Source organism: Aspergillus aculeatus (genome assembly GCF_001890905.1).
Source record: "Aspergillus aculeatus ATCC 16872 unplaced genomic scaffold ASPACscaffold_11, whole genome shotgun sequence".
NCBI lineage: Eukaryota > Fungi > Ascomycota > Eurotiomycetes > Eurotiales > Aspergillaceae > Aspergillus > Aspergillus aculeatus.
In genome coordinates, this window is record NW_017962986.1 from 576,222 (window position 1) to 596,523 (window position 20,302).

Genomic DNA, 20,302 nt, shown 5'->3' on the forward strand with positions numbered 1-20,302 from the left:
GAGAGTTGTGTGCCCGGGACATCGAGCTCGATTTCGATCTTTTATGAAGATCATTGTTCATACTATCCTCGACATCATCTCAGCACAAGGCATCGTCAAGAATATCACAGGAATTCAATGAATGTGAGCGCTGAGATGGGGTACGGCTCGATCATGTCACAGGCTGGATAGCCTTACCATGCCGAAGCTTATATGTGGTGACAGTCTCGCCCGTCCCGAAAAACCTCCGAGATTACAGTTTGCCACACAAAGTCAACCTTAACCATATTTCATGCACATCGACGTATCCAGACGCTCAGCGGCTGACCGGGGTGAGAAAGATGCGCAAAGGCTTGACCCCCCAGGTGTTGAAGACAGGGGTATCGCAGTCCCAATTCTCCGACTCCGGGGACAGCTGCCAGTCAAACTCCCAGATGAGCCGACACAGCACCAGATGCAACTCGAGCTTGGCCAGACTTTGCCCAAGACAGTTGCGGGGCCCGACACTGAACACCTGCATCGCGTGTCGATCGTCCTTCGCATACGCCGGATCGCCCAACCACCGCTCCGGGATAAATCTCTCGGGATCCTGGAAATTGAGACGTGAGTTGTTGGCGGCAAAATGACAGATGCCCACCTGCATGCTCCCGGGGATCCATTGCCCCGCAACCCAGGCCCCTTCCTTGGGAACTCGCCGAGGGAAGACGGCGGGCCCGGGCGGAAATCTTCGCATAGCCTCGGTGAAGCAGGCGGGCAGATACTTCAGTTGATTCACACCGATGGAAGTGATCTCCCCCGGTTTTTGAAATGTGCTTCGAACCTCCTGAACCACCTTAGCCTTGGCTTCTGGGTATTGAGTGAGGTAATACGTTGTAGCGCTCAGGGCTGTGCTGGTGGTTTCACTCCCGGCGATAATGAGCGTCGAGCAGTTACCGTCGATCTGGTATCGCTCCAGTTTGTGGTCTGGGTTGAGAAGATTGGCGGTCAAGTCATTGTACGTCACCTTACTCTCGATCCTTCGCTGGACCTTCTCATGGGTAAGCTGCTTGTGAGTGGCGAAGGTTTCGGCGTAGGATTTGGGGAGGAGCCTCAATAGTGCGCTGGACACAGAGGGATAGTAGTTGAGGGCCTGCATAAAGCCACGATACTTCATGACCTCGAAGATCATGGCTACCCATGGTTGATAGGTGGAGCTTTCCAGGCATCCGAAGGACTCCCCGAAAGCTAGCTCCCCAATCAGATCGAACGTGAAGAACTAGTAGGGACGGTCATACAGTGACACTCAATAGCGTATCACGCCAGCCATTGGCTCGGAATGTAGTCCGCTCACATTGAACCAGGAGGTCATCTCTGGCGCGACGCCTTTCGATGCCTCCCCATGCAGCTGTGCCAACAGCAGGTCAATCTTGCCCTGGATTACGGGCTCCTGTTCTCGAAGGGCTGCCTCGGAGAAGCCCTTCGAGAGCAACCGCCGATAGAGGCGATGGAGATCATGCTCGGCCGTGACGATGGCATGAGGCGTTCGTGGACCGCGGAACAGCGGCGTATCTTTGCTCATCTCCAGTCGACCAGGCTGCAGGCCGTAGATCACCTCCCATGCTTTGCTGGAGGTAAACAGAACTTCATCCGGTGCGATCCGCACGACCGGGCCGTACTTCTCATGAGCCTGGTGGGCGAATCGGACCACCGTGCCAGATAATAAATGGTAGGAATGTACTAGGCGAGTCACGGCTGCAAGCCGCGGTCCTGGATATTTGGCAAGTGGATGGAATTTGAGCAGGTATACCGCAGTGAGGACGGCATACTGGATGAATCTGTTAGCCTATAATACTTACTCCATAGTAACCTCTCTTACTAGTATCGTAACCACTACTACTGTTGCTATGATCCCCCCAAACGTGACTACTCTGAGCGGCATGAGAGAATAGTCTACAGCCCACGACATGATGGTAGCGTGCCAGAGGCTTGAATCAACCTTATAGAACAGAGTTGCATGAAACGAGGTGAGTCAGAAATATCAATATACAAACCATGATTTGGGTCGTATTCCTAGATTTCGAGTCATTGAGTAATTTATAATTTACCTATCCGTGCAGTGGGCAGTGTCTGGCATTCGGGCGAGAATCCCGAATCTCTGACGTCTCCCAACCAACCTATGAATCACCTGCTCTTTCCTCTTCGGCCATCTCCCAATTCCCATCCCTCTTTCAGCTCCAGACTTTCCCTCCTCAACGCTCCTCAGCTCTCCTCGAATTCTAGTGTACTCAAATTTTCGACCTTCACCAACTATTTTCATCAGGGGACGCACGCTGAGTGTCCTATTATCTCCCGATTGGGAGGTTGGGTTTCACAACTGGTTACTCCAAGGGAGGCACGTGCTGCGGTCTTTGAAAGCAGATGGAACGCAGATACACCTCTGGTTCACAACACACACACCTTCCTACGTCGCTGGCGCCTTGCGAGCAACACTACCAACGTCGACTACGACACACAACGGATACCTGAAGAGATAGTACGACCAGCTATGAAGGTGGAAGCCGACTCTGCAGTCGTCGATTGGGATGGCCCCGACGACGCAGCCAGACCAATCAATTGGCCGAGACACAAGAAGTGGCTGAACATCTTCAGTGTCTCGTTCTTGACTTTCTTGACCCCCTTGGCTTCTTCCATCCTGGCGCCCGCCACGGGCTTAGTTCTCAAGGAGTTTCACTCCACCAACAGGACTCTTGGCTCCTTCTCAGTCTCCATTTACCTGATCGGCTTCGGCCTTGGCCCCCTTATTCTTGCCCCGTTGTCGGAGATGTATGGTCGCCTGAGCGTTTACCAAATCACCACAGCCATCTTCGCTGTGTGGAACATCGCCTGTGCTCTAGCCCCCAACCTTGGTGCTCTCCTGGCCTTTCGGATGCTCGCTGGTCTGTCCGGTAGCGCTCCCATGACATTGGGCGCGGGAACGATCGGTGATCTCTTTGTTCCCCAAGAAAGAGGATTGGTCATGGCCATCTGGGGGGTAGGTCCGCTCATGGGTCCGGTGCTAGGACCGATCGCTTGTGGTTACCTCTCCGAAGCTGCAGGATGGCGCTGGGTCCTTTGGCTGGTTGCCATCGTGGTGAGTACGAGGGGCTTGGCTTACCAATCATTGTGCTTTCGTGCTGACATCCCCTCTTGCTCTCAGTCAGGTGTCGCGTTGGTCTTTACCCTACTCCTCCAGTCGGAAACCTACGAGCCTGTGCTACTCCAGCGTCAAGTCAACCGATTGAAACAGGAAACTGGCAACCCCAATCTCTACTCTGACAAGACTCTGAGTGTCAATGCGAAGAACAGCATGGTTCAATCCATCGTCCGACCGCTGAAAATGCTCTTCTTGTCCCCGATAGTAGCGCTATTCTCAATCTATATTGGTTAGCTGTCACTCTGGCTTTGCATTTCGCTGTTTTCAGAATCGCGGTCTCTAACCGCTTTTTTCCGATCACAGGAATCGTTTTCGGTTACCTCTACCTGCTTTTCACGACAATCACCCACATCTACGAAACTACATATCACTTCACCCAGGGTAACACCGGCCTGGTCTATATCGGGGTCGGGGTGGGTGCTGCCATTGGGATGGCAATTTTCGGCGCATTGTCCGACAAGACCCAGATTCGACTCACGGCGCAGAACAATGGTCAATCAGAGCCTGAGTTCCGACTGCCTCTGCTGATCCCGGGTAGCACCTTGGTGCCTATGGGTCTGTTCTGGTACGGCTGGTCGGTCGACAAGCATGTGCACTGGATCATGCCCATCATCGGTTTGGGCTGGATCGGGCTGGGTATGATAGGAACGTTTTTGCCCATCCAGTCATATATGGTTGATGCGTTTGGCCCCTACGCAGCGTCTGCCGTGGCTGCAAACACCCTGGTCCGATCATTCGTCGGAGCGTTCCTGCCACTTGCAGGTCCCTCCATGTATGCGACGTTGGGGCTGGGATGGGGCAACTCCTTGCTCGGGTTCATTGCCTTGCTCATGTTACCGGTGCCGGTCATTTTCTATTACTACGGCAAGAAGATTCGAACGAAGTTCGAGGTTACCTTCTAAGGTCACCTCAGCGACCGACGAATTGTCTGCAAATAGCGTGTTGTAGATCGATGGCCTTACGATACATAGCTCTGATGGAGTACAGTGAGACAGACTGATTGGAGTAAGCTTTGCCTGCTGGACGGGGTCATGTTAAGATAGATGACTGGGAATTGATACAGAGCCGGAGTGAGGCGTGGTGAGGTCTTTACTTGCAAGAGCGCCCACTAGCGTGGTGCAACCACAGGTAGTGAACCGTTAGCGAGGTTGTTGAGGTAATAGTGTGGCACAATGATCTGTTCACAGTGCAATGCAGGGGGCTGTCCCCACCTCTCTCACGTCGTACGTCCTCCGGCAAGGCGACGATATGGGGTGTTTTGAAAATTCGATGAAGCCGGTTTGATCAGGCAATTCAGGCGTTCAAGAGTGGCGTGCAGCTTGGCAAGAATGAATGGTCCAGGCGAAGATCGAACCTGGAAGCTAATTTGCATCACCAAATCCAGCCTTCATGATAAGCGGTAGTGTTTGTCGGCTGGCGCACCGCATCAAACCAAGTGTTGTTTTCTGCCTTAGGCACCACATCCATTCAGCATGAGCGACTTCAATCCCCACGTTGACGAGGCTAAATCTTCCCTCGCCCAGCTCAACAGAATCAACCTCGACGACCCAACAGCACACAAAGAAGCCATTCTTCAATGCCAGTCTGTCATTGATGCTCTGCGGAGACCCGGGGATAAAGCCTTGGAGAGCTTCACAACAGTCTGGCTCGCTCCTTCATGTCGGAAGCCCAAGCTAACAACTGCAGTTTACCATCTTCCCCTGTCTTCGAACCGCAAGTGACCTGGGCATTTTCGAGAAGCTGAGCCATGGGACCTTGACGCTTCAGCAGCTGGCAGAGCAGACGGGAGCGGCATCAAGCCTCCTCGGTGAGCTCAGCCTCCTAGCACGCTCTGATCGAACCAAAGCTGACCAACTCCAGCTCGACTCATGCGAGTCATCACCGGCACTGGCGTCGTGCGCGAATCCAGCCCAGAGGCTTACACAGCAACCCCTACGTCGGACATTCTGGCAACCGCAGCATTCGCCGCCGGTTTCCGCATGTTGTATGTCCTCACTGCCTGGGGTGATTCCGATTAGACGAGCTCGCTAACACTTCCGCCCCGCAAACAGCGGCAACATCGTCCCCAACCTACAAAGCTTCCCCGACCACCTCCAAGCAACGCAGTACCGCAACCCCTCTGACAGCGACAGCCCCTCGGGGATCTTCCAATCCTGCTTCCACACCGACCGCAGCTTCTTCCAATGGCTCGCCGCCAACCCCACCATCGCCCGCGACTTCAACACCTTCCAAACCACGAAGCGCAACCAACAGCACTGGAGCGACAGCTACCCCGTTTGGACGCGCTTTACCACGGGCGGTGTTGACACCCTCGACTCCGATGCGCCCCTGCTGGTCGACGTCGGCGGCGGCATGGGCCACGACCTCCGCGTCCTGAAGACCAAGTTCCCCGTCCCGCTGCAGACGGGGCAGATCGTCCTCCAGGATCAGCGGTCGGTGATCGAGACCATCCCCGCAGACCTGCGGGACCCAACAATCGAGTACATGCCGTATGACTTCTTCACGCCGCAGCCGGTGCAGGGAGCGCGGGTGTACCTGCTCAAGCACATCATCCACAACTGGCCGGACGAGAAGGTGATGGACATCCTGCGGAACGTGGCTGCCGGAATGCGGAGCGGGTATTCGAAGCTGTGGCTGTTCGGGGGCATTGTGCCTGAGATGCACGCGCCGCGGATTCTGGCGAGGATGGATATCGTGATGATGGTGTTTATGGCGGCCATGGAGCGGACGGAGAGGCATATCACGGAGCTGTTGCGGCGGGCGGGGTTGGTGGTTATGGGGGTGGATGTGGTGATGGAGGGGTATGGGGTTATTGAGGCGATGTTGGAGGCTTGAGGACGTTTCTGGTCGCATGTTCTCTGTAACCGTGGAGTTGAAATTGCTTGAATGTAGAGAACGGTATTATCTGAAGATGACAGGATAGATTGCTAAGGGATGTCAGGAATGTAACATTTTATCGTCTGACGACTAACCTTAATGAAGACACCTCACATCACAAGGTTAATGCGAGTTCGGATGCGCCAGACGCTGACGGTAGCTCTTCCAGAAGTATAGCATACGAAGAACACGAACAGGGCAAGTACCACAGAGCCAACAGGGGAATCGTCACTACGTAGACACCTCGAGTCTCATCCTTCACTGACCAATATTTGCCTGCCGTACCTATAAAAGCCATCTCTTCATGCCCCCTTCGCATCACAACCCTCCACCCCCCACCCCCAGCTAACTGCCCTCAAACTCACCAACCCAATCCCATACCCCCCAATAATGACCACCCCGTGGCTCCCACCCTACGAAGAAGGCCTCCTCCCTTACTTCCTCCTCTACGTATGTCCATCCATCCTCTCCCTGCCCGACAAAAGATTGTAACCTTAAAGCAGAGCACCCTAGCCACCCTAACCCACAGCCTGGCAACCTACCTCCGCCCGCTCCCCTCCATCCAAGCCTTCTCGGGCCCGAACGCGCCGGCCCGATCCCCGCTCCTCGCGCACGTCTACGGCTTCGCCAACCTGCTGGCGGGGGTCATCCGGGGCGCGGCCGCGTACCACATCCACGACGCGCCCGTGTACGATCTGGCGCTGCTGAGTTTCGGGGCGGTTCTGGGGTTCTATGTTGCCGAGGTGGTCGTGTGGCGGACGGTGCGGGTGCGGGAGGGGGTGGTGCCTGTTGTTGCTGCGGGGGTGGGGGTGGCGTGGATGGGGTGGGCGCGCGGTGGGTATCTTTCTTTATCTTGATTTAGGGGAGGGTTCAGCTGAGACGGGGATGGGGTGAAAGGGGATTGCATGTTTTGAAGTGTAGTGTGGTTGGTGTGTTATACCTGTTAAGAAGTATAGGGGGGTGAGAGGCTTTTTAGTTTATTCGAGTGTTTATTCTGTTGATTGTGTATTCACAATCAGAGGCGACCTTTGATAAGGTGAATTCTTGTCCGATTGCGAGTGCTAAAGCATTTCAGAAGAAATTGAAGAGAAAAAGAGAGAACAAAAAGAGAGAACAAAAAGAGAGATACGAACAACCGCAGCCACCTGAAGGAGGTCGAGCCACGGCTGTAAATTGCGGAATATGCAAAAAGATATGACAAGAGTGGGATTCGAACCCACGCCATCAAACGATGATCAGGAAGCTGTGAAGCTGTATGCTAAGGTAACCTTAACCTGACGCCTTAGACCAACTCGGCCATCTTGCCTTAACTGATGTAAGGGTGACTTTGTCATTGATTGATACGCTGTGAAAGAAGTGACGCATTCTCGATCGCATCCTTACTACCAGGAAACAACACAAATCCAAATACGCCTCGCCTCGTGTCGGTACATTCAACCCACCGTGCAACGCTACCCCGTACAATCTGGTAGCTTCAGCTCTCGCCTGGCCTTGTACCGCCGACAGGCCATCACCAGCTCGGCGGAATGTCACCACGGAAGCCCTGCCCAGGCGATACAAATGGTACCCAGACCAGGGTAGATGCCATGCTACATTCAATTTTCACCGTGTGGGACCATCCTCTCGCCCCTTGCCAGTCCAGAGCTCGAATCCGCCGACCTTGAGCAACTACCCGATTGATGGCCTCGTTATCGCACGAGAAGTGCCCGATTGGGGCGTCACTGAGCGTGCGGATGAAGGTTTCGCCAACCCCGATTGTCAGGTACCCTCATATGCGGATGACCTGTCTCCAGATCGTGTGCAACATTGCGCTCTGCCGGTCTGTATCTCGGTCGCGCGGGGTCTTCACTGTAACCGAACGATGCTGCGTCCTGTTCTCGATCACCGTCCCCGTGAAGTGACATCCGTGTTGCCTTGGGACGAAATCAGACTCGACTGGAGCCATCCACATAGTGGTGGTATCACGACATCATCTGGTCAGGGTTCTAGAACATCAGCACATGTCTGAAGCTTTATGACACCTGAGGCCTTTTTGTGTTGGCCGCCCGGCTTGGCGGAGTTGGAGCATCGCGTACGATACCCACAGATCTATCCTCGATCCTTTGTCCTCACCGGCTGTATTGAACAGCATCATCTTAAAAGGCGCAACTCAAAAAGTGCCCGCGAGCGACAATTGGCACGCATCCACATGCGCTGTCGCAGATTATGATCGTTCCTCGAAGAATGTCACGAAGGACGGGTCTTTATCGAGAGTCGGCGAGATAGACAGAGGGCGGTTTGGTGTAATCCGATTGTGCGTGGTCTCGAGGTAGTCTGTCCTCAGCATCATGGGACGGAAGAGAGGATGATTATGGCAGCATTTTGTATAGCCATTAGAATCTGGCAAGAGCGACTTGAAGGTTAGAATCGAGCGATGCTGTGAGCGCTTTGGTCGTGTTGCGATCCACCGTTTCGCTATTGCTGTAGGTACTATCTCCAGCCAGCAACGATGATGGCAATAGCTTTCAGCCTCTTTGGCCTGTTTTCGTGTCTCCTTGGGGCCGGGGCTGACGCGGCTTCCGAGACAAGCACTCGCGATGTGGTGATTGTGGGCGGAGGAAGCACCGGCACCTACGCGGCCATCCGCCTCAAGGACCTGGGCAAGTCCTTCGTCGTGGTCGAGCGCAGCAACCGTCTGGGTGGTCATGCAGAAACCTTCTATCCAGCCAATCACACCCCCATCAACTACGGGGTCGAGGGACTCTTCAACACCAGCGCGACGCGAGCGTATCTACACCGACTCAACGTCACGTATGAAGTGCGCGTGCCCGCCTCGTCCACGGACCAATATCTCAACCTGAGAACCGGCGCCAGGGTGCAGGTCGAGCCCTTTGACGAGCAGCAGGTCCTGAAACCATACCTCGATGCCATCGCCCAGTTCCCCTTCCTCAGCGACGGGGTCTACGACCTACCCGACCCAGTCCCAGAGGACCTGCTGCTCCCGTTCGGCGACTTTGTGAAGAAATACCATCTCGAAGACACCATCCTCCCGAACATCAATCATGGCTGCGGCGACATCCTGAGGACGATGACCCTCTACCACGTCCAATACCTCGGAATCCCGCACGCCAAAGCCCTGGGAGAAGGCTACATCCGCCCGGTGAACGGCATGGCCGAGATCTACGCCCGGGCAGCGAAGGAATTGGCCCCCCACCTCCTGTTCAGGACGACCATCCGATCTGTCCGTCGCACCCACAACGGCGTCGAGGTCACCGTCCATCACGCCAACGGGACAGCGCGACTCATCCGTGCGAACCAACTCCTCCTCACCATCCCCGTGACGCTCGAGAACCTGCGCAACATCATCGACCTCGACGCGCACGAATCGGACCTCTTCGCCCGCTGGCGCCACCAAACGTACTACGCCGCCCTCATAAATAACACCGGTCTCGTCGAAGGGGTGAACTTCCTTAACATCGACCCGGACAACCCTCTGGCCGTGCCATACGAGCCGTTCATCTGGCGAATCGACGCCCAGCGCGTCCCCGGATACCGCACCATCAAGCTAGTGGGGAACCAGTCCTTCAGCGCGTCCGATGCGCGGCAGTTGTTGGTGGAGACGTTTGCCCGGCTCCGCGCCCAAGGTACGTTTCCGACGGCGCGGAAGCCGCAGATCGTGACCTGGGGAGACCACACGCCGGCGACGATGAGTGTGAGTGCAAACGAGATTCGGGATGGGTTCTACAGCGAATTGTATGGCTTGCAGGGACGGCATCGCACGTTCTACACAGGGTTGTCGTGGGCGTCGGATTACTCGACCTTGCTGTGGGGGTATACGGATACCGTAATTGAGCAGATGCGAGCGGCTTGGGGACAGGCGATGTGAGACATTCTCGCTCATGGTTTCCGGGTGACAGGGAGATGCAGAGTTAAATATGTCATATTGTTTGTGATCTCTGAGTTGTCGTTTCATGGTAACCATGCGCCTCATGCGTTTTGACGTTCCCACTGACTATTCATAAAGAGACCGAATGTGTAATCCGTTGGTACAGTAGATGAAAGGCACAAACAAGTCTTTGCTCAACAAAGGCTCAGTACCAAAGCCTTGCGGGTGGGTGGGAAAGTGTCAGCCAATCTGAGATAGTGAAAATGAACTCACGAATGACCGTACCTCCGCAAACCACGTACACCTCCATTAGAGACTTCGTTTCTCTTTTTCGTCGCCACCATTTCAGGACAACAGACTGCAGAGCGCGCGCATCACTCCGGTCCAGGCACAGCATACTATTAGGGATTCAGCGTATTCAAACTGCAGACACCGACCCTTCAGCTCGCATTCGACCATCAATCACTACTACTCCGCCCATTCCTGGCCAGCAAACAACACCTTGAGCATCCAGCTATGCCCTCAGTCCGACGCCAGGAGCAGCTCGAGCCGCCCGTCACCGCCCGAGCTCAAATGATGACTTCGGGTGTACGGGACGTCTTCAATTTCCCAGGATCGAGCCATTATACGTCTCGTCTCCACGACAATGTCCGCCGGGCAGGTGTGGTTCCAGTGTTTCGCCGTCGGGGTCGCGTTGCGCAATGCTCGCTCTATCCGATATCTCTTCCGCCCGGGTGCCGAAATTCAAGGAAGCGCTCGCTCGGTCGATTCATCTCCTACGCCTCGCAGGCTCGGGGACGTTACTCAGTAAGCAAAGCGACGAGATCCTTACGGATACCATGCATATTATCTCGTCGCAAATTGATCGCGCGGCGGGTGATGACGAGACGGAACATCCGTTATGAAAAAATCAGGAGGCCGTGCCTGTTCGGGTTGAGTTCGAGGTTCTTGATCTCCGGTCTGGCATTGTAGTAGTTGATGAAGAGACCTGGTGCAATCTGGGCAGACTATTTGACTTGGATGGGTTTGATGTTTCGAGCTCGACGCCACCGTACCGTGTGTTTGCTTTCTAAGTTCAAGTATGTGTAAGTGGGACTGACGGCGGCTGCTTGGGTTTGTTGGGTAGGATGTATGCAGACTAGTGTTCAACATTACCGACAATAAGGTCTGGTATTCCAATCCCACAGCCTATAGGTGTGTGAGCACGGTTGAATGTGTGGACACAGGAGAGGAACTTGGAAGCTCAACAAGTGGTCCACGGTAGGCCTTCAGTCAGTTCCTTGTGAATCTGCGGGGTGCAGTGCGGGTGCGGGGGCGGGGTAATTCCGAAGCGACTGTCGGCCGACCTGACCCTCCGGTGCATGACAAAACACCGAGCATCTTCGGAGAAAGAATACAAAATCACTAAGATTGATAGTGTTGACCGTCCTTCATAGCAATTGGATTAACTCAGCACCAGCTGAGCGTACGAGTCACACTGATATTCTGTTGGGGCATAAACGAACTCATTGAACCTTCTCCGCCACATGTACCAAGTTCGGTGGACCTCGGATGTTGAATCTCAAAGGTGGTCGGGATCTCGTAATCAATGTCCTCCTGACGCCCTCCAATTTCGGGTTTCCCTACGGCATACCTAGGTACTTAGTACCAGGTACCGTAACAATCCCTGCAACTGAGACTGGATGGTGTGGTGGGGAGAAACCATTCTGACCGAGGTATCTTCCCCGCTCGTTGAATTTGGCCACACACACCGTATATGATAGATATTCCTGCCACCGACCGTCCAAGCCCACCCTGTCATCCGGCCCTATCCATACAACGCACCGTCACGACAAAAGCACTGCCATACGCCTCAGAGGATCAAGTACGCACACGTACTCACAAACGATGGAGCCCCCCAACGGAAAGACACCCTCCTCCTCCACGAACGGATTCTTCCAACCACTTCCTGTCATCCCGCCCGCATACACCTCCTCCTCCACCACCACGACCAACAACAACGACAACCACCCCCAATTGGCCACCGATTCCCCGCCCTGCGACGACACCGCGTTCGCCCGCGTGCTAGATCTCTACCTTCCCCCGAACTGCCCCGAGCCCACAACCGCTATCCACGACCTCTCCCGCCTGGCCCTCGACCCCATTGTTCTCCGCCTCGCCATCGACGCAGAGGTCAACCCCCCAATCCTTCGGCCCCTCACAACCTTCGGCGCAGAGAACCGCGTCGACCCGCTCTGGGTTGGGGAAGGGTGGCGCCGACTCAAGGCGATCGGACAGGAGAAAGGACTAGTCTCTGTCGCGTACGACGAAGAGAACGAGGGGTGGAACCGACGCGTCCACCAGTTCGCGTTGAATCATGTGTGGACGGGCAGTGCGGCGATGACGGGATGTCCGGCGTCGATGAGCGACGGGGCGGCGAAACTGCTCCACGTGCATCGGGACGACCCGGACGGTGACCAGCCGGGGCGGGGGGCGGTGCTGCGGGAGTCGTATCAGCGGCTGGTCGCGCGGGATCCCTCCGTGGCGTGGACTTCAGGCCAGTGGATGACAGAGCGCCGCGGCGGAAGTGATGTCCGCGGGACGGAGACGGTGGCCCGCCGCTTGACGGGGGATGAGATTGCGCACGATAGCGCGCAAGGCAGGGACCGCGACGCGCATGGGCTGCCGCTGGGCCCGTGGCGCATCGATGGCTTCAAATGGTTCAGCAGCGCGACCGACTCCGAGATGACGCTGTTGCTGGCCCAGACCAGGAAGGGGCTCAGTCTGTTCTACGTGCCGATGCGCCGCTGTGCTGGTGGCGAAGAGAAGGCACCGGAGTTGAATGGGATCCGCATCCAGCGGCTGAAGAATAAGCTGGGCACCAAATCACTTCCCACGGCTGAGCTGGAGTTAAGGGGGGTTCGAGGTTGGCTGATTGGGGAAGAAGGCAAGGGGGTTAAGGAGATTGCGACGGTCCTGAACATCACTAGGCTCTATACGGCCGGCGGCTCCCTTGGGTATTGGGGCCGCGGGCTGGCAATCTGTCGCGCTTACAGTAAAATTCGGACGACACAGGGGAAGCTTCTGCAAGACAATCGACTGCATGTGCGATGGATGGCGGGTGAGACGGTGAAGTACTGGGCGTCAATGCAACTCACCTTCTTTGCCGTTGCGTTGCAGGGCACCATCGAGCAAGACTGGGAGTTGACGGCCCGAGATACCAAGGCTGCTAACTTGATTCCTAGAGATAAGGCGACAGCTGCAGCTCTGCTTCGTCTGATCACTCCCGTGATGAAGGGTACGGTGAGCGTGGATGCGGTCCATGGGCTTCGCGCCTGCATGGAGTGTCTGGGTGGCGTGGGCTACTGTGAGAATAATGAAGACGGTGGGTTGCTGAACATTGCCAAGATCTTCCGCGATTGCGCAGTCAATGCTATCTGGGAAGGAACTGTCAATGTGATGGCAGAAGATGTGGTTCGAGTTATCAACGACAGGCGTTTAGGGAAGGGGAAAATCATCGAGACAGTCCTGAGTCCATGGATGAGACCTTTACTTGCAGTCTGCAAACCGAAATTCGAGCACGAATGCAAAAATATGGAACAAAGCTTGGATGCCTTGCAATCGATTGTCTCCCGACACGTGACGGAAGAGCTCCTCTACCGGGGAAGGGGACTCATGCAATATATCGAGGTGATTGTATGCGGCACGCTGCTGATATACACTGCTTCTCTGGATGATAACCAAGTTGCGAAAGCGGTTGCTTCTCGGTGGATAAGTGGTAACACTACATCAAGTATCCATGTCGCTTCATCATCGATCGGATGGTCTGAAGAGTCTGCTGCGGACAAGCAGATATTTCTTGGAGGCACTCTATCGACACACAAAGAACTCTCCAAGCTGTAGCTATCTCTAGGATGCTAAGATTGACCGTTTGATCGAGCCTCTCTCTGTTGGGATATACCTTTGTACGCCTAGGACTCTTCGCCACAAACGGTGAGTTGCAATAGCACATCAGTCCTATAGCCCAGGGGGCGGGCCCACAATTCGGTCACAAACAATGCAAACAAGCCGGAGTGCTGAAGACAATCACGCCCTGTTTTGGGTAAGTGTTTATATCTTTGCAAGACCTCAGCATGCTCTGTAGGTGGTCAATGGCTGGCCAATCACTCCCTTCGGCTCCCATTTTCAGCCGCGCCACACATTGACCTAGTATTCATTCTAACAAGCGCTGCAGAAAGTGGGTCAACACCACCATGAGAAGACCCTTCCGGACGAGTAACTGGGCGCTGATTGCCGCGCAAAATGCATGTGAGATGTAGAGTATTGGATTCGAGCCTCTGTTTGCTAAGACACGGTACGGACCAGGTGTTTGTCACGATACTCCTTTTTGACTGGTCGGAATCTCAAGATAGGCGTCTGCAGGCGTTCCTTCAGCCTCGACCCGGATGGAACATGTCAGACTTGCACCCCTTGCTTCTGAGCTTGTTAGCATTTGAAGAAAATGATATAAGCAGCATGTTTCCTCTCAGTGTCCTGCCTTGCCGGCAAACCCTTTAGAAACTCACCCGAGATAAACAGCAGCGACCATGACGTACCCCACTCAACACCCAGGGCAATCACCGGCGAAGCTTCCCCGCACCGGTCTCGCCCCTCTCCTCACCACGCTAAACACTCCCGGTGAAATCGAACTCCCTGACGGCTCCATCGTCCCCGTCAACCCGCTCCACCAGCCAAGTTGGCGCGTCACCTTCCACACCCCGGCCTCCCTCCGCACCCCGATCACCGAGCTTGCTGTTGGTGAGGCCTACGTCAAAGGCACCATCAGCATAAGCGGCGACCTCGCGACGCTCTTCGCATCCCGTCCTGATTTTGAGGATAAAGTCCCCCTTCGCCAACGTCTCCGCTTCCTCTGGGACTACTATTTCCGTGCCGGCATCCATATGAACGCTCAATCAATAAACGAGCACTACGGCCGCGGCGACGACTTGTTCCTCACATTCATCGATACGCGGTACCGGTTCTACACGCACGGAATATTCGATCAACAGGACACAGACGGACAGAGGATGAGCATAGAGGATGCGGCCGAGCGCAAACTCGCGCGGATGTTTGCCGCGTTGCGATTGGAGGCCGGAATGCGCGTGCTGGATATTGGTGGGGGCTGGGGTGGGGTCACGGAATACTGTGGCGCCAGAGGGGTACATGTTACCACGTTGACATTGCTCGAATACCAGGCACGGTATGTTGAGAAGATGCGGCAAAGGTTGCAGTTGCCGGGGCACGTGCTGGTCGGGGACTTTTGGGTGTGGGAGTCTGAAAGGGAGTTCGATGCGGTCGTTATTTTAGGGGTCATCGAGCATTTGCCAGATTATCGGCGGTTTGCAAGCAGGGCCTGGAATCTACTGAAGGTAGGAGGGAGGATGTATCTAGATGGTTCAGCGGCGGTGGAGAAGTACGCTGTTAGCCCATTCACGAGGCGGTATGTTTGGGGTGGCACACATACGTATATGGCGGTGCAGGATGTGGTGGGTGAGCTTTTGATGCATGGGTTCACGGTAGAGGAGGTGGTCCAGGAGACCAAGGATTATGGGTGGACAATGGAAGAATGGGCGAGGAGATTGGATCAGGCCAAAGATAAGATTGTAGCGGGCTGGGGCGAGGAGACCTATCGTGTCTTTAGGCTGTTCCTGTGGGGTGGAGCGCATGCATTTTCCGTCAATGCTTTGCAGGCGTACCATGTGGTAGCCGAGAAGACAGCATCCAGAGGGCCGAGGCCATCGACTGGCAGGAGACTGGTGCAGTTCTTTGGGAAGTTGAGGTGATTGCTGAATGGGAGGGTTATGTAATGGTCGCCATGCAGATAGTTGGTCAAAAGAAGTACTTAACTTGCGCCTTTGATCAATTGAGAATTGTTGTTCTGCTGGAGACAGCTCGGCCACATCATCTTGAATTTTGATGTTTGTAATCTGCCAACAATTTCACTATGTGGAGTTGGACGAATATGCTAGTGGAACTGAGTCGCGAGCCACGTCAACTGACTGCATTGCTAGTCCCTGATAAGAGATGCCCATTTTGCGCGAATCATACAACGTAAAGCAAACCACAGCATGGAGGTATCATCATCGTTAGTGTCAGTGTAATGGGAACCTTGCTCCAACCGAGCCTAATGTTCCTTAGTTGTTGTGACCCCGTACAAAAGGACCGTTCTTGATCTTTTTCCTTGCCACCAAATGAATTTGGGGTGGTAGGCTCTCCTGCAGTGAACGAATCGATGGTCGGGGGACCGAGAATGGTCTCTGCGGTCAAATCAGCGAGACGTCGATCAGGATACTCCGTCTGAGACGATTTGTAGGCAGGAACAGTGCTGACTTTAGCGACGAGATCTGTGGTAGTTGTTAAGATTTCTACTTAACCAAAAACCAGAGGAACAAGCCACAAGTGAAAGCACTCGGGAAAGCGACAGAAAGAAGAGAGCAACTAGGATCGATTGAAGCAGAACAACTGAAGGAAGAACCAATGGGTTATATCGGCGCGGATGAGTGAACATGAGATGCAAAGGGACTAACCACCAACAACGACGAGAAGAGCGCTGCAATCAGCTCGCAACACAAATAGAGAGAAACAAAGAGAGTAAAAACTAAAGAGAGTAAGAACTAAAGAGGCTCAGGCGACGTCCCTGTAAGGATTAGAATCCTCAGCATAGCACTGTTGGAGTTCTTTGATTGATGGTGATGGGAAGTTGCTGTGGTGTCCCGCACTCTATTGTTACACGGAATTATGAGCACAAACTCTGACTCAGCATGAACAACTCCGCTGAATGTAACTCAAGTCAGCGCAAACTCGACCTTGGTATCTTTCTGCTCGAGTTTCGACTTCGGTCTGGTGAACTGGACAAGCTTGGATCTGAGACCATTCAGAAATGGGTCATAGAATCACTGACAGCGTCTAGTCAAGTATTTCATTGAGACACGCCCACAGACCAAACATCTTAGATAATTGAATGGATCTTATGACGCCATAGAGCTAAGTATACTTTCAAATCCGCTCGGCGTCCTGCTGTCCTGCCGGACATTTCTTTCCCCACCTCGGAGATGACTACCGAAGCAACATAACGTGCACTGCCACCTCCCCCAGACTCTGACTTCACAACCTGTCTATTGAACTACTAAGCACCACAATGACAGCTAGATTCGCCATCAAGTCCCTCGACCACCTGGTGCTGACGGTGCGGTCCATTCCCACGACGGTGGCCTTCTACACCTCCCACCTCGGAATGCGACACGAGATCTTCACCTCTCCAAGCAGTCCGGAGGTCCAACGGTCTGCTCTACCAATGCACTGCGTCTGGCCTGGATGAACCCTCGTGCTGATCTGTGTTAGTCATTCCCTCATCTTCGGTTCGCAGAAAATCAACCTTCATGAACGCGGCAAGGAATTCGAGCCCAAAGCCCAGAATGTGATGTCAGGCAGTGCGGACCTCTGCTTCTTGACTGATACCAAAGTCAGTGAGGTGAAGAAGGCTCTTGAGGACGCTCGCATTGAGATACTCGAGGGGGGTGAGATTGTTCAGCGCACCGGGGCTCGAGGCAAGATTCACAGTGTGTATTGTCGCGATCCGGACGGCAATCTGATTGAGTAGGTGGTCGTCTCTTGTTCAATGGCTTGATTAGTGACATGGCACAGGATCTCCAATTATATGTAAGAAGACGAAAAAGCACGGCGTGGAGTTTGATGGTGGTGCCCGTTGTCGATAGAGCGTGGATCGGTTTTGAATGCAGGAGGACGGTGACAATATCTTTATATCAAATCTAGTCAATAGAACCTTGTCTAATTGAGCCTATATGTCTGCCTTAGCACACGATGGAGATCCTTCAAGATAGGGTTGGATGTTGTGCCCCGAGCTGGTACGCGCCGCCTGCTACAACTCCGCCCGTTGGCCTTGTATGACCGGGCTGAGTGGCTGTAAGCGCCCGTTACCAAGCTACCTCAGAAGCCGAGGGGTGAAGGATACCGAATCAATAGCTGCAGTAACTCCTATGCCACCAAAAGTGAGCCAATCCTGCTGCTGCGGCAATCGGGTAGAGAAAAGCTTTGTTTGCCATGCAAACATGCAGTGGATGGAAGAAAGGGGATGTGAATGGTATAAAGACCTCATCTTAGCACTTGTCTTGATCACAACAATCTTCATCCACCTTCCATTTGCCACCCCCGAAGCTCTTCCCGCCAATCACCTTTCCTTGTCATCACCAAGCTCACTAAATGTCATCACAATTCCATTACCTTCATCGTATCTAACAGCTCGACAGAATGGGTGTCATCTTCTCTATGCTCAACTGCGTGGTCCCTACCAAGCGCACACGTGCATCTGCTCAACCCAGAACACCTCATACCTCGTCCCCACAAGTCTCGGAGCTCCTCACCATAATCCTCACCACCCCGACCGTCCCCGAGATACAGAAGTCCACCAGCGAGCTCATTCACCCAGCTGGCTGGACTGACTACCTCGCCCGCGGTCTCCTCTCAGGCCTGGTCAACGCAATCGAGCAACACGCCTTAATGGCCCAAGCAGCCACCGAGGCTCTGCGACGCGCTTCCGAGGAAGCCTTTGAGTTCGCACAAGAACACCCCGTGTACACTACCATCCTGGCTCTGGGAGTGTTTGTGGCCCTCATGCCGTGGGTGCTAGAGGTGCTTGGGTTCGCCGAGTTGGGCCCGGTGGAAGGGTCATTTGCGGCATGGTGGCAAAGTCGGTATGCGGGATATGTGCCGAAGGGGTCTCTGTTTGGTTTCTTTCAGAGACTGGGGATGGTCTGGCATTAATGTCTGAAGCTAGAAATCTGTGAATGGGTGGCGAGGGAGCGGTTTAGGACGTTGAAAGTGATTAATTGATGATGGTTGTATGCTGGGTTTACAGTGTTCACACCGGCTGTGCTTCGTACGGAGAATAGTGCACCGGTCGGCTCTTGCGGGTAGTGCCTGTGGTGGTCTGAGACTAGGCTGCATGAATCTGCAAGAGAAACAGGTACTACTTCCATTAGATCAATTAGGTTGAGTGGATTTCTCCTAAACTGTAGGCCTGCAGACTGGTTATGCACAAGATTGAAGAGATCCTCGTCTCCGACGGTCGCACCCGATCGTCGGACCGAGATTGAGTTAAGCAATGTAAGATCTGGATCCGGTTCCAGGGGTACGTTAACCGCCCGCTTGTCCATGATTGATGTTTGTGGGGCTTGTAGAAATGATTCTTGACAAACCGAGGAGCACGGGTTTGCGAGCAAGCGTGCTGCCAACACATTCATCGGTGCAGGAGCAGGTTGCATGTAGTGGGGAAGGCCGAGACATCGACGGCTATAAATGTTTAAGCACCGTGCATGACGAGAGCGCTGAAATTTCCCGCGATATGCGCACAATTCATCAGGTCATAGTGGGGTGGGTGCAGATGCGTTGTCGCTGCGCGGTTCCCGTGATCAGGTACAGCTGATGCCCCGAGAATCGGTGAGAATAAAGAACCTTCATGACATAGGAGCAGCTATTGGATTGTCTCTAGTGGCAGTGGCGAGAAAGAGGCTGATAAATGTCGAAGACGCAGTGCCCATGATGTAGACTGATGAGAAGTAAGTATGTTGTGTACCGTTCAACAAGAAACTTGGAAGGCCATTTAGAAGCCCGGAAGGAGGCGGTTGTCACACCCGCACAATGGGATTGTTCATTGTTGGAGTGCACGAGGGGAAGAGCGCGCTAAGCGCCCGCCAGGTGCGGAAAAGTCCCAGACCCACCTCGGCTAACCCGCTTCCGACCTGCTGGATCAAGGCAGTCCATGGAGAGAACCTATTGAAGGGGACGGATGGCAGCCAGCGGAACAGAGAAAAGACAAAAAAAAGTCGTTCAAGGTTCCCGCTAGCCTATTTCAGTCCGACTTGCGCCAGCTGACTCTTCGGTCTCAAGCCGATACGAGAAGTAGATATTAACATCATAAATAGCATTTATTATCGAATGGTGAACCCTGCTTAGCCACGAGAGATTCGCCGACTTCCAGGATGCAAACCATCCCTCTCAGCAGGATGACATGCTTATGACATGATTACGCATCTTGTCAGCAAGCTCGGAGAAGGAGTGGCGGTATGCTCGATTGGATGTATCAGACACTGACATACATACTGCACATATGTGCAACTGAAGAGCTGCAAGAAATTTCGCATCCACTCCGCGGATTTAGCTGAAGAAATCAACTAACGCGAAAGGTACCACCAGGTAAGTGCAATGGTCTGAATCAACTCTCCAGAGACTAAAACAAGAAAATCGGGGAGATGGAACAGAGCGACCGACTAACCCGAATGCGGCAGGTGACTTGAGAACTAACAGCGGGTGGAGCCTCCAAAGTCTCTCTCCGAGTCTCCGTCGAGAGTCCATGAAGGCAAAAACCTGGCCTT

At 54.0% G+C, this 20,302-nt stretch overlaps 9 protein-coding genes and 1 non-coding gene across 10 annotated transcripts; 8 read left to right on the forward strand and 2 right to left on the reverse strand.

Annotated features, from left to right (window-relative positions):
• Positions 1-107: 107 nt before the first annotated feature.
• On the reverse strand, positions 108-1,334 carry ASPACDRAFT_122161 (cytochrome P450). The gene is made up of 2 exons (XM_020196501.1): positions 1,310-1,334; positions 108-1,234 (listed from the first exon to the last, which is right to left on the reverse strand). The coding sequence occupies exons 1-2, from the start codon at positions 1,325-1,327 to the stop codon at positions 296-298; spliced, it is 957 nt and encodes a 318-aa protein (XP_020054695.1). The 5' UTR covers positions 1,328-1,334; the 3' UTR covers positions 108-295.
• Positions 1,335-2,215: 881 nt separating this feature from the next.
• On the forward strand, positions 2,216-4,401 carry ASPACDRAFT_1881814 (MFS transporter). Its single transcript, XM_020198259.1, has 3 exons — positions 2,216-3,088; positions 3,155-3,380; positions 3,455-4,401. The coding sequence occupies exons 1-3, from the start codon at positions 2,504-2,506 to the stop codon at positions 4,051-4,053; spliced, it is 1,410 nt and encodes a 469-aa protein (XP_020054696.1). The 5' UTR covers positions 2,216-2,503; the 3' UTR covers positions 4,054-4,401.
• Positions 4,402-4,543: 142 nt separating this feature from the next.
• On the forward strand, positions 4,544-6,114 carry ASPACDRAFT_122162 (uncharacterized protein). Its single transcript, XM_020196502.1, has 4 exons — positions 4,544-4,791; positions 4,838-4,958; positions 5,012-5,135; positions 5,203-6,114. The coding sequence occupies exons 1-4, from the start codon at positions 4,624-4,626 to the stop codon at positions 5,984-5,986; spliced, it is 1,197 nt and encodes a 398-aa protein (XP_020054697.1). The 5' UTR covers positions 4,544-4,623; the 3' UTR covers positions 5,987-6,114.
• A 304-nt stretch (positions 6,115-6,418) lies between these two features.
• On the forward strand, positions 6,419-6,885 carry ASPACDRAFT_44862 (uncharacterized protein; the record flags this gene model as incomplete). The annotated part of the gene is made up of 2 exons (XM_020201498.1): positions 6,419-6,478; positions 6,532-6,885. The coding sequence occupies 2 exons, from the start codon at positions 6,419-6,421 to the stop codon at positions 6,883-6,885; spliced, it is 414 nt and encodes a 137-aa protein (XP_020054698.1).
• A 338-nt stretch (positions 6,886-7,223) lies between these two features.
• On the reverse strand, positions 7,224-7,334 carry ASPACDRAFT_t210. Its single transcript has one exon. It is a non-coding gene; the product is annotated as a tRNA-Leu (tRNA).
• Positions 7,335-8,516: 1,182 nt separating this feature from the next.
• On the forward strand, positions 8,517-9,893 carry ASPACDRAFT_61875 (uncharacterized protein; the record flags this gene model as incomplete). The annotated part of the gene is made up of 1 exon (XM_020203716.1): positions 8,517-9,893. The coding sequence occupies one exon, from the start codon at positions 8,517-8,519 to the stop codon at positions 9,891-9,893; it is 1,377 nt and encodes a 458-aa protein (XP_020054699.1).
• A 1,887-nt stretch (positions 9,894-11,780) lies between these two features.
• On the forward strand, positions 11,781-13,775 carry ASPACDRAFT_31135 (putative acyl-CoA dehydrogenase; the record flags this gene model as incomplete). Its single annotated transcript, XM_020199786.1, has 1 exon — positions 11,781-13,775. The coding sequence occupies one exon, from the start codon at positions 11,781-11,783 to the stop codon at positions 13,773-13,775; it is 1,995 nt and encodes a 664-aa protein (XP_020054700.1).
• Positions 13,776-14,458: 683 nt separating this feature from the next.
• Positions 14,459-15,694, forward strand: ASPACDRAFT_61877 (uncharacterized protein; the record flags this gene model as incomplete). Its single annotated transcript, XM_020203717.1, has 1 exon — positions 14,459-15,694. The coding sequence occupies one exon, from the start codon at positions 14,459-14,461 to the stop codon at positions 15,692-15,694; it is 1,236 nt and encodes a 411-aa protein (XP_020054701.1).
• Positions 15,695-16,925: 1,231 nt separating this feature from the next.
• Positions 16,926-17,743, forward strand: ASPACDRAFT_122171 (VOC family protein). Its single transcript, XM_020196503.1, has 3 exons — positions 16,926-17,192; positions 17,253-17,507; positions 17,556-17,743. Exons 1-3 carry the CDS (start codon positions 17,050-17,052, stop codon positions 17,572-17,574), a joined length of 417 nt encoding a protein of 138 aa, XP_020054702.1. The 5' UTR covers positions 16,926-17,049; the 3' UTR covers positions 17,575-17,743.
• A 665-nt stretch (positions 17,744-18,408) lies between these two features.
• On the forward strand, positions 18,409-18,883 carry ASPACDRAFT_79838 (interferon alpha-inducible IFI6/IFI27 family protein). The gene has a single exon (XM_020205505.1). The coding sequence runs from the start codon at positions 18,429-18,431 to the stop codon at positions 18,690-18,692; it is 264 nt and encodes an 87-aa protein (XP_020054703.1). The 5' UTR covers positions 18,409-18,428; the 3' UTR covers positions 18,693-18,883.
• The last annotated feature ends 1,419 nt before the right edge of the window (positions 18,884-20,302 follow it).

What these genes read in the sequence shown, in the direction of transcription:
- ASPACDRAFT_79838 (XM_020205505.1), top strand. Translation starts at nt 18,429, where the DNA reads ATGGCCCAAGCAGCCACCGAGGCTCTGCGACGCGCTTCCGAGGAAGCC.
- ASPACDRAFT_122162 (XM_020196502.1), top strand. Translation starts at nt 4,624, where the DNA reads ATGAGCGACTTCAATCCCCACGTTGACGAGGCTAAATCTTCCCTCGCC. An exon ending in AGCGGCATCAAGCCTCCTCG is followed by an intron (nt 4,959 to 5,011) that starts GTGAGCTCAGCC and finishes GACCAACTCCAG; the next exon opens with CTCGACTCATGCGAGTCATC. An exon ending in GCCGCCGGTTTCCGCATGTT is followed by an intron (nt 5,136 to 5,202) that starts GTATGTCCTCAC and finishes CCCCGCAAACAG; the next exon opens with CGGCAACATCGTCCCCAACC.
- ASPACDRAFT_1881814 (XM_020198259.1), top strand. Translation starts at nt 2,504, where the DNA reads ATGAAGGTGGAAGCCGACTCTGCAGTCGTCGATTGGGATGGCCCCGAC. An exon ending in TTTGGCTGGTTGCCATCGTG is followed by an intron (nt 3,089 to 3,154) that starts GTGAGTACGAGG and finishes TCTTGCTCTCAG; the next exon opens with TCAGGTGTCGCGTTGGTCTT. An exon ending in GCTATTCTCAATCTATATTG is followed by an intron (nt 3,381 to 3,454) that starts GTTAGCTGTCAC and finishes TTCCGATCACAG; the next exon opens with GAATCGTTTTCGGTTACCTC.
- ASPACDRAFT_122171 (XM_020196503.1), top strand. Translation starts at nt 17,050, where the DNA reads ATGACAGCTAGATTCGCCATCAAGTCCCTCGACCACCTGGTGCTGACG. An exon ending in AGCAGTCCGGAGGTCCAACG is followed by an intron (nt 17,193 to 17,252) that starts GTCTGCTCTACC and finishes GATCTGTGTTAG; the next exon opens with TCATTCCCTCATCTTCGGTT.